This window comes from Lineus longissimus, chromosome 2, assembly GCF_910592395.1.
Source record: "Lineus longissimus chromosome 2, tnLinLong1.2, whole genome shotgun sequence".
Lineage (NCBI taxonomy): Eukaryota > Metazoa > Nemertea > Pilidiophora > Heteronemertea > Lineidae > Lineus > Lineus longissimus.
In genome coordinates, this window is record NC_088309.1 from 20,760,273 (window position 1) to 20,770,636 (window position 10,364).

Sequence of the window (10,364 nt, forward strand, 5' to 3'; positions counted from 1 at the left end):
TCAGCGATGAGTAAGGACACCTCGGACTTCAAGGAATTTGTACATCGGATCGAATTTTCTAGTTGTCGTTGATTTTCTTGGAATTCTGTATAAACGAATGTGATCCAATGATGTGACGCATCCTCCAGGTTCATCATCTGTCCTGTATATAACCGGCTGAGATTGAGAAGGGTACATTTTTAGCTTTCAGTGTGTTGATTCGTGGTGAAATACTACCATTTCTGCCGATCAATTACACAATTTGATTATAGGATGGAGCTAAAGAATGGTGGTACATTCTTTTATGATTCTTCGGAATAAATTCTCTTTTAGTGACGAACGTCAAAAACCATCTCTTTCTTATTCTTCAGACCAAAATGTAACTTGTTTTGATATCAATAGAGAAGTTATTCTGATGTAAATTCAGCATAACGGTAGAGAGTTTATGATTCAAGGACGGACAAGCAGCTGCATTTCCTCGAAATTATAATAAATTTCTGTTTTAGTGTTCAAATTTGAAGTGTGGCTTTAAAATGTTCTGGATTATCGTACGAGTTCTTCGCGGACTGGTGTTACTTACGGGCGTGGCTTCAATTGATTATCAGCGTTATCGGGATCAGATATTTGAGGCAAGGTGCAAAGCGTGGTGTCTTCAAGAGGTAGGCCAATATGTAAATGACTGTGTAATCCGTTTTCTACGTTCCCTATTTCTCCTCTTTTCCTTTTTATTGTCAATATAACCCCTTGCAAGATTGCTTTTAAAAAAACTAATATTTCTGAAGATTTTTACAAAAGTTTCGGTCATTTTAAATCCGAGCTCCCGTATAATACATTTGGAGAGGCCTAAATCACTTTCGACGCCGTTTTTTCACCAACTGACAAAGCTTTCTTTGTGGACATATTTAACGCTGACCATTTGCTTCCTCAGAATACGGAATAATCTGATAAACGCCTAGTTTATTTCGCGAGGGTAACACTATATAAAAACTACGTTTTTCCGATTAAAATCATGTTATAATGATGATATTTGTTATTTTTACCATATCAACTACAACTATATAGGGACAATAAAAAAAGCATCAATTAAATGTACAATATAGAAAAAATCCAACATGCATGACTTGATGATGGAGGAACCCTGCAGTACATCTGTCGTGCTGGTACATGTACTATGCCTTGCCGTGTAAGTTAACGCATCCACCTACTGTTATTATATGTTGTAATCTTTTTGTTCTCTAAAGAATTTACATACACGTTTCTCCTCTTTTGCTCATAGTATGGGAAATTAAGGACCGGCTCGCCAGAGAATGGTGAAATAGACATTATGATGTGTGATAGGAATATTTGTCAGAACGTAAGTTGTTTTTTGAATGCCGAGTCTTCCTGATTTACGTTTTTATTATCGTATATGTTTGTTTATATCGATAACCTTTTCTTTTTTATAACCGTGAGGTCAGCCTATTCATAGTTCTAGACAAAGGCTTGCAAGCGTATCACGTTATAAGCTATTGCGAGCCTGATATTTGACTCTTCTGTTATTTCTTTGAAGGAAACACAGTGATGCATAAAACTGGTAATAAATACTTAGCATAAGTGTTGACATATTTCTCTCTCCAGTGTTTCCGTGGTTGCTTGAATCTCGGATGTAACAATTGTGTAAGTATAAAATGATACAATATGTAATATAAGTGCATACAATGTATCAATTGAAAATTAATACTAGTATATACATAATATAACTTTTCTGTTTCTCTGCTTTTAAAGAATTAATGATTTTCTGTTCACTAAATGTTCGGAAAGGATACGTTATACCTTTGCCCGTACTTGTATTGATAGTGTACATGTATCTCAAGCATTCTTTGATACAGTGTATACTAGTATATACATGCAATTATACATTGCCGACCCATCAATCTGGAACCAATTGAATGTCAGGTTTATCTAAAACCACACAGAATTACAACATAAGTTCGTCAAACCAGAATGATGCAAAACGGTTTGAACTGTTCCACGGAACTTCCGCATCAAGTGCACTTTTTACTCTAGTTTTTGGCCTGCCTGTCAATAACCAGGTAGGAATTTCATTTGACTAAAAAAGACTTTCCAAATTTATAAAATGTATCACCCGAAATTTGATTAAATTGCAATAAAACGTGATTACGTCTTCAGTCATCTGCACGCTTTCGACACATTTTTAATGAAATTCATTTTCTCACCAGACACGTGACTTGCCAGGGTGTCAAGTAGGCTGCACGAACATTCAATCACTTTACGAGCATGGTAGTAAGTTGGCATTTTAATCACACGTAACGTCCTTCCTCATCCCTAAATTGACAGAGAGTGATAGAGAATATTATCGAAACATTTTTTAAATTTCTTTCTAAGAGGGACCGTTAATTCAGTACCCACGCAGGCGAGGGGGCACTTGTAAATTTGAGGTTCCCATTTGTGCAAGTAGTCGTACATGCGGAGGGGGATTGAGAAGGTTGAAAATTAATGTGACCTATCCTTGTGTCTACTCTTCTCATTTCCAGATACAAGCGAGCTGTCCGTACTTAAGAGAACCATCCAACCCGCTGCGGTTTACTGCCGAAAGGCAAACAAGACGATGGTGTCTTGGGCTGCTACGTCTTTGGAGCGAAAGATCCATTTGAATACCACTGCTGCTGTCAGCTTGGCATACCTTATCTTTTACAAGAAAAGAAACACCCAGGGTTGGACACTAAAAACAGGAAAGAAACAGAAGGTAGACACTATAGTTTATTATGCATTTTTTTTCAAAGATGGTAAGAAAAATGTATTTTTGCGCGAGATTACACAATGAAGAATGTTCGGTACAAAATACAAAACTAAACAATACAAAACCAATGCCTCCCACATTTGTGAAAAGACTAGTTGGACCTTGTTTGTAACATCGATTGTAGGGGTTTCTGTAAAGCTCCCGAAACCATCCCAGTGTTCGAAATGGTGGTTAGGACGTTCAACAATAATGAGATACATGTATATCGTTCGCGTGAGCGTTAAGGGGCTTTGCGAAAACTCTTTATTTTTTCTAATTACGTGAATTCTCTGGTCAACAATATACATAATCATGTCAATATTTTACAAACAATTTCAGGGCCGGATATCAACGTTGCCATTTAAGAGATTTTCTAACTCAAGAATCATGTTGAAGATTGTAGCGGTTGGCTCAGATGGAATTGCCGGAACATCACAGTCAGACTGGTTAGAACAAGGTCAGTAGACTTGTTGCTGTTGACATATGAAATTTCTTAATCACGAGTACAAGTACATGTACATGGGACTCATGCAAAGGTTTAATTTCATCATGACAATCTGTGAAGGAGGAAAATGTTCCATTATAGAATTCCAACCATTATAATCCATGATCGTTTCTACCATCATAGATAATAATTCACACTTCCATGTTAACACGCACTTTGATTTAGCATCTTCGATGTCCAAGCAATTCAAAGCGCTGTGCGCCTAGTTTCAGATTTATTGCCGATATTGAGAGTAGAACTATGTGTTCGCTATTTTACAGCTAACGGGTCAGCCACGGGTCCACTACGTCTTTAAAACTTCTTGTATATTTCATACATTCCAAAGTGTAATTTTTTCTTCTAAAATTTGGATCGAAAGCATTGGCGTCTACGTTATTCTCTAGACACCGGAAGTATTATACTTGTACCAAATTTACCAATAATGTGTGTACCCGATGCAAACAGCATCAAGTGGAAATATCATAAGTAAAGGTCTACCACCGTGTTGCGATACGAGACATGTTGTTTTAAAACCGTTCCTTCTTTAAAGGTTCGACACCTCAAGATCCTCTCATCAATATCAGCTGCATCCCATTCCGAAGGAAGAACGATTCTGTAGACTATGTTTTGTCCTGGAGTGCTGCTGCAGGTAAATAAAAAACTAAGTGAGTCAGTAGAACAATCTACGTGCAGGTGCAGGTAAATAAAGCAATGTGAGTCAGTAAAACAATCTACGTGCAGGTGCAGGTAAATACAGAGTTGATGTGAGTCAGTAAAACAATCTACGTGCCGGTGCAGGTAAATACAGCAATGTGAGTCAGTAAAACAATCTACGTGCAGGTGCAGGTAAATACAGAGTTGATGTGAGTCAGTAAAACAATCTACGTGCTTTTTCATGCAGACTCGCCAAGGTGGTGACTACTTTAAAAATGACTAATTTGTGGCCAATTCAGAACAATATGAAAAACTTCAGCATTTGAATTTCAGCATATCTGTGTACGTATTCGATTAGTTGGATGCCAACGGTACCTTCGCCTTTAGATATACCTGCAAGTTATGATCATGAATTAAATGGTCTGGTAAGTTGAATACTTCCACATTCTCTGAAGCTATGAATGAATTTTTGACTCCGTTTTTATTACGTTTTTGGTTGTCCCCCATATTTCAGTGTTTCCATACAATAGACAGTAACAGCTTTAGATCTAAAGTTTGGAACACACTTAGATACATGTAAATGTCTGTCGCAGAGGTTTTTCGAATCCTTGATATACACGTCTTTGGGCATTGCATCATCTACTGTAAGACTAAACTGACGCAATACCACTGCATAACGCCAGGCTTTTCGTCCATAGCGTCCGCTCCGCCGTGTTCTCCTGCCATCCCTCCGATGTGGTACAAATTACACAATCAGAGTTGCCGGCATTTCTGATGATGGGAAAAAAGAGGAATTGAGTTCAACGGCCACATTAGCGACCCTTAAATGCCAACACCAAACCGAGAAAAACGTGTATCACGATGACCCCGGTAAGAAGATGAAGCGGGAGAAGAAAAAGGAGTTTCTATATAGTGAAGATTCAAACTCCGAAAAGCAAATTTTCAAGGGTTTAAAGCATATGATTGATTACACAAAAAAAGAGTATCATTTTTTCACAACGTTTCTCATTTTGAAATCCTGTTTCATTCAATGGTTGGGAAAATATATTGACCGCTGTCTGTCGTTTCAATCGTTCACGATGCTTTCTCTAAATTTATTTCTTGAAGTAACCACACAGTTCTTCAAAGTCTAAAAAACACAGCCTCTCTGATTTTATTTCAATAGGTCAATTCACGTACATGTATATTAACGAAGATGCTGAACTAACTGCCACTGCTGACGAGAATTTGTTAATTACCCTTGCTGTAATTAGCTCAGTGACCCTGGTTGCAACAGGCATTACTGGCTCAGTGCTAATCTACATCAGACGGAAGAGGAATCGAAAAGCACTGATGGCCAGTCGGAAACATAAGGCCTCACGAATGGTGTCAAACTCCATCTACGACCTTCACGAGGAATCCGACCCTATTCTAGATGCGGACACCGACGACTATGAGATAGATCTCTCTTGTCTCGTAATGCATGAAGTTGTAGGGGAAGGCACCTTTGGCCGCGTGCAACGAGCCGAGATGACAGGGCAAAACGCGAGAGTCAAAGAGAAGATAGTAGCAGTCAAATTGTTGAAAGGTAGTTCGACCGTCATCTTTAATAGTGCTCTCATTGTGAACAAGTTTTTGCATCTTATCAAGAAATACCTCGTCTACATTCATGAGGTTCAGGATGACCATGCACCTCTGCGAAAACGTTACTTAAAGCAACACTAGCCCTACTATTCTTTATGTTTTTCAATCGATGGCCTACATGGAGATGTATATGCCTGTACAGCTATACTTCAGTATTGATGTTTCCCACCAAAAAATCCTTTCAGAATTTCCAACTTCGGAAGAGCGGCAGTGCCTCCTGCGAGAGATCATGTTGATGAAGGATCTCGAAAACCATCCGAATATACTCAGCATGGTAGCGTGCTGCACAAGGGGGCCGCGGATGGGACTAGTCATGGAATTTTACGCCAGGGGCAATCTGAGGAACTATTTACAAACTCTTCGAGAAAAGGTTAGTATCAAAATGAATTTTTCACTGTCAATGCTTTTTCTTAGGGAGAGACTAAAGTAATTTTGACACTGCGCTATTTTCTTGTGTACATTCATGTTCACGGTTACATACAAAATGGCCAGTGCAAATTCCTGGTACCGTACATGTAGGCCGTCCTATACTGCGTAATGACATTTAATCACTGATTCTGCACTCCAGGCTTGAGAAGTCACGCTCCTGCTGGAAAAACCAACATCTCATGCCCACGATGATAGTTCATTCAACATGTTTATGGCTATCACCTCCCTTCCACAGCAGTCGCGCAAATTCTCTGTCGTCACAGAAATTGTTTTGTTTTTAATTTACACAAAAAAGCTTTGGCTGGTCGTATTACATGTCAGAAAAGTTCGAAATGTCACTGAAAAAGAAGCCAAAATAATTGAGAATACAATACGGTAATTGGAGTTTTATATTTCTTCGCATTAATAAATTGTTTGCACAAATGTTACAGCGGATAATTGTATTTTAATTGGCAGTGTTTTGTTATTATTTTAGTACTCGCCAGCTCCTTATTATCCCACGGTTGGGTTAGTAGAGAGGCGATATTATCTCTATGATAATGGCAGCACTATTGGAGACGAAGACGTCCCTGCTCCCGGTAAGTCACTGGAACTGCAATAGTCCATGATGGGTTGGGAAAGAGGTTCATGGCTTTTTTGTACCATTCCTTGTATCCATTCCCAAGAGTCTGTATCCTCGGTGCGGCTCAGCGAGTTGTAAGGATTCGGACCAGTATCCTTCTCTGATATCGTTCCCGGCTATTGCGCCCGGTGGAGCAAAAAAATAAAGCGTGCAAGTGCATCGCCCCCTGTTACCAGAATGGCTATGCTGGGAAATTTATCCTGTTTTGGTACAAGAATGACTACATGTATACAGACAAGAATGTGTAGTATGTCGCAGACATCAAGAATACTGCACAACGGAATTCTATATGAAATATCTTATGCAGACTACGTATCATCTTCAGGACATGAATATTATGAACAGATGAAGCCTCGCGAAGACGACACTAACAGTATCCCGGATGAGGGTATGTACATGTATGTGATTTTACCTCACCATACTGTGTAATCATCTGCACAATGTAAATATTAACAAATGAGCCAATGACTAACATCTTAAACTGAAAAAAATTCCTACGCCCTACGATATGGTGGAAATAATAAGTCTTGACCCTGGTATCGTCCTTCTTTCAGTGGACCCCTGCGATGACCACATATCGTACAGATTCTTGATTTCTTGTGCCAGACAAATCGCCAAGGGGATGGTAAGTGACCAAGCGAACCACTGGTGATTAAATCATTGGCATGCCACTGGTTACTACTCGTAGCAACTGACTTATTATAATCTGGCCACACTCTGGCGATGATATCAAGCAAAGAAAATCATTTAGACGCTCCTGGCCCCGTAAAAAGGCATTAAATCGGATAGCAGATACTCGTATATTGTTGTTTCAGGCTCATCTAGCACAAACGAAGTTTGTCCATCGCGATTTAGCAGCAAGGAACATTCTAGTGGACGACAACAATGTTTTGAAGATCTCTGACTTTGGGTTAAGCAGGGACATCTACGAACAAGGTTACTACCGAAAGGTCACCACGGGCAAGCTTCCGGTCAAATGGATGGCACCTGAGGCCATCTTCGAGCAGAAATACACAACAATGAGTGACGTGTGAGTACTAACAGTGATTGAATCATGTAGTTTGCTGAAACCCGGTCCACTTGGTAGTCATATGATATCAATATGGGAAATGCTTGAAGGCTGAGTTAGAGTAAGCAGCGTTTTATTCAGGGACGGTACCTATTGACGCTGATGCCCTATTCTACATGAGCACTGAGCGCCGCGTATTTGACATGCACAAGGGCTCTGTTCTTTTAGGCAGCGTTGCCCACCAACAAGTAACATCAAAAAAATCTGCGAAATATGAATTTATTTTTGTTCGTACAGGTGGTCCTTTGGCGTTGTTTTATGGGAGATCCTCACCCTCGGAGGTTGTCCGTACCCGAGCATCAGCAGTGACGAGCTTTTTAAGTTACTCCGCGATGGTTACAGAATGGAGAAGCCAAACAACTGCTGCAATAAAATGTGAGTCGAATTGAAATAGAAGTGGTGTTTAATCATTTTTAATTAGTATGTGAGGAAAACGTGTAAGTGCTAAAGTAATTGCACTTGGACAGATTATCATTTACCCCTGTTAATCTGAGTTCGAGACTATTGGCATTGCTGTTACATTATATAAGTTTTCTCGTGCGATGCACAAAATTACATTTCTTAGGGCTCTGAAAGGTAGCGCAAGCGTAAACCGTAGTTGTGTTAACACTGAAGATGTCCAATTAAACGGGGGGGGGGACTATACATCTATCTATCGTACTTCCGTACACCTGGATACTGAAATATAGCAAATTCTGCTAATATTATGCTGCTAACTTTAAGTGTGACGAAAATGAAACTCCTACTTGAATGAAAGTAAAAGCTGAGGTCTTTGTAATGTATTAATACGTCTTTTAGATATGGCATCATGTTGAACTGCTGGCACCCTAACCCTGTTGATCGACCAACCTTCTCTGCCCTGTGTCTACAAATTGACGAAAGCCTGAAGAGATTAAGGCCGTATCTTGATTTGGCTGAAGACAGCACAGAAATGAAGGCGGACACGGAAGAGGAGGAGAGGAATTCTTTAATGTAGAGGGTTGACAGGTGCACATTTTTAATTCCGATGGGTTCCAACCAATTGAAAAAATCCCGATTCGCATTCAATGTACTCTACTTCCGCCTTGATCGTTTGAACACTATGCTCACACCTACAGGGTATCCCGTGTTACGTTGCCGAGTTCGAGATGGAAGCACTGGTGATGACTGCAACATATACCACCAACGACCCTGCGACATTTCATTCTATGTAAACAATAAATAGTTTCATACCTGCAAATCGCTCTCCGATTTCTTCTTTCCTATACGTGTCCTATCAGTGGTTCCCTCTCCTAACAGCGCTGGACCCAATATCAACTGATCTCCCTCGTTTCGATAACCCAGCACGGGTTATTGTTGGTAGTGTTGCTCGGCAACTCATAGATGGACCATCACACCTTCCATCTCATGCAACCATCTCTGATTTAGCCGGCAGAGTCTATATTCTCTTCAGTTGCCGGGATGAGCGTGAGCAGCATGCTCTAAACTCGACATTTGTCTCATCGGTCGGATGGAATAGATGGCAAAATGAAAAAGTTTCATGGAGTCATGATCAGCTACCTTGCAATTAGACATCCCGTCAAGGTCAAAAGTTTCGTCGGAACAAAGCGATATAGGCATCCTGACCAAACAGTTCGAAAGATGCAAGTCATTGTGATACAAGAACTGTAATACAAATTGCCTATCTATTCCATCAAAAGCCATTGGTAAATCGTAGTTCAAGGGCAATGTTGAATACATTAATATTGCGCATTCCAATACAAACTACATGTAATGTACGTGTATTCAGATACTAGTACATGTGCTGTACATACATAGACATACAGAGTGATGTATGTCATGGAAAATATTTCATTAATAAACCAGAAGGAGTCATTTGTTTGAACACAATCAAAAGTAAATAATGGAACACCAATAAAGGACGAAAGGAAAATCGAAACTGCAATATATATCAAACATTGTTCAACAAATCACCAAGTAGAACTCGGTGATTTGAGTGACGTCCTTGACAACATTCTTCAACGAAATTACAAATTTTGCAGTCTCCCCAACAAATTTATCGCCTCCCATACCAAGACCGCAATGGAAAACTATGAGATGTCGATGTTTCGAAACGTATACAACGTACAACGTACTTCAACATATAGATTAGAGGATCAAAGGAAATGCTACAAAATGATGTTAAGGAAGCTCTTCAGCCAACTCAATTGCTGTTACCTGTCAGCGAATGATAACATTTCGTACTTCGGCGTTGGTGGATTGCGTTAAGTATAGAGTTTGAGTCGTTCTTTACTACTATATGCGGTATATTCGGAAGTCAAAGAAATCGTCTTCGGTTGTAAGATGAACTCAGATTCAATCCTAGACTTTACTTTACAACACAACTCATTCCAGCGCCCATGCACTGGAAAAGTAGCCTGTGAAAGCTTGGAAAACTGTTGTTAGGAAAATACGATTTCGATTTCATGTGTATAAACAACCATAGATTTTTTTCGATTCAGAGAGTAAGGCATTTTTATGTTTCTTGACTTAAACATTAGCCACCAACGAAGCTTTGTATTTTCAGGACCCCCCCCCCATAATTTTGTTAACTCTCACGAGAACGCAAAGAACAGACAAGAAACATCTGCATATCTTATCTCTCAATAGTGCGAAGGTATTTCTACCGCCTGGCGAGCAGATGGCTATTGCTGCTGGCTGTGAGGGACTGAGAATGTTACAGTTTACAAATTGATTCCAACATGAA

General features: G+C 39.7%; 2 protein-coding genes and 1 long non-coding RNA gene across 3 annotated transcripts; all 3 read left to right on the forward strand.

Annotated features, from left to right (window-relative positions):
• Positions 1 to 428: 428 nt before the first annotated feature.
• Positions 429 to 2,915, forward strand: LOC135483003 (uncharacterized). Its single transcript, XM_064763493.1, has 6 exons — positions 429 to 638; positions 1,256 to 1,333; positions 1,597 to 1,635; positions 2,199 to 2,262; positions 2,514 to 2,725; positions 2,904 to 2,915. The coding sequence occupies exons 1-6, from the start codon at positions 513 to 515 to the stop codon at positions 2,913 to 2,915; spliced, it is 531 nt and encodes a 176-aa protein (XP_064619563.1). The 5' UTR covers positions 429 to 512.
• A 191-nt stretch (positions 2,916 to 3,106) lies between these two features.
• Positions 3,107 to 4,306, forward strand: LOC135483441 (uncharacterized). Its single transcript, XR_010446319.1, has 3 exons — positions 3,107 to 3,215; positions 3,793 to 3,891; positions 4,230 to 4,306. It is a non-coding gene; the product is annotated as an uncharacterized LOC135483441 (long non-coding RNA).
• Positions 4,307 to 4,601: 295 nt separating this feature from the next.
• On the forward strand, positions 4,602 to 8,809 carry LOC135483752 (fibroblast growth factor receptor 1-A-like). The gene is made up of 9 exons (XM_064764776.1): positions 4,602 to 4,766; positions 5,062 to 5,463; positions 5,705 to 5,889; positions 6,424 to 6,526; positions 6,896 to 6,958; positions 7,125 to 7,195; positions 7,386 to 7,600; positions 7,877 to 8,014; positions 8,438 to 8,809. Exons 2-9 carry the CDS (start codon positions 5,076 to 5,078, stop codon positions 8,613 to 8,615), a joined length of 1,341 nt encoding a protein of 446 aa, XP_064620846.1. The 5' UTR covers positions 4,602 to 4,766; positions 5,062 to 5,075; the 3' UTR covers positions 8,616 to 8,809.
• Positions 8,810 to 10,364: the final 1,555 nt, after the last annotated feature.

Bases quoted from the DNA above. Each gene is read 5' to 3' on its own strand.
- LOC135483003 (XM_064763493.1), top strand. From the start codon at position 513: ATGTTCTGGATTATCGTACGAGTTCTTCGCGGACTGGTGTTACTTACG. The intron at 1,636-2,198 runs GTAAGTATAAAA...TTTTCTCACCAG, and splicing joins ATCTCGGATGTAACAATTGT to ACACGTGACTTGCCAGGGTG. The intron at 2,263-2,513 runs GTAAGTTGGCAT...TCTCATTTCCAG, and splicing joins ATCACTTTACGAGCATGGTA to ATACAAGCGAGCTGTCCGTA.
- LOC135483752 (XM_064764776.1), top strand. From the start codon at position 5,076: ATGTATATTAACGAAGATGCTGAACTAACTGCCACTGCTGACGAGAAT. The intron at 6,527-6,895 runs GTAAGTCACTGG...TATCATCTTCAG, and splicing joins CGAAGACGTCCCTGCTCCCG to GACATGAATATTATGAACAG. The intron at 7,601-7,876 runs GTGAGTACTAAC...TTGTTCGTACAG, and splicing joins TACACAACAATGAGTGACGT to GTGGTCCTTTGGCGTTGTTT.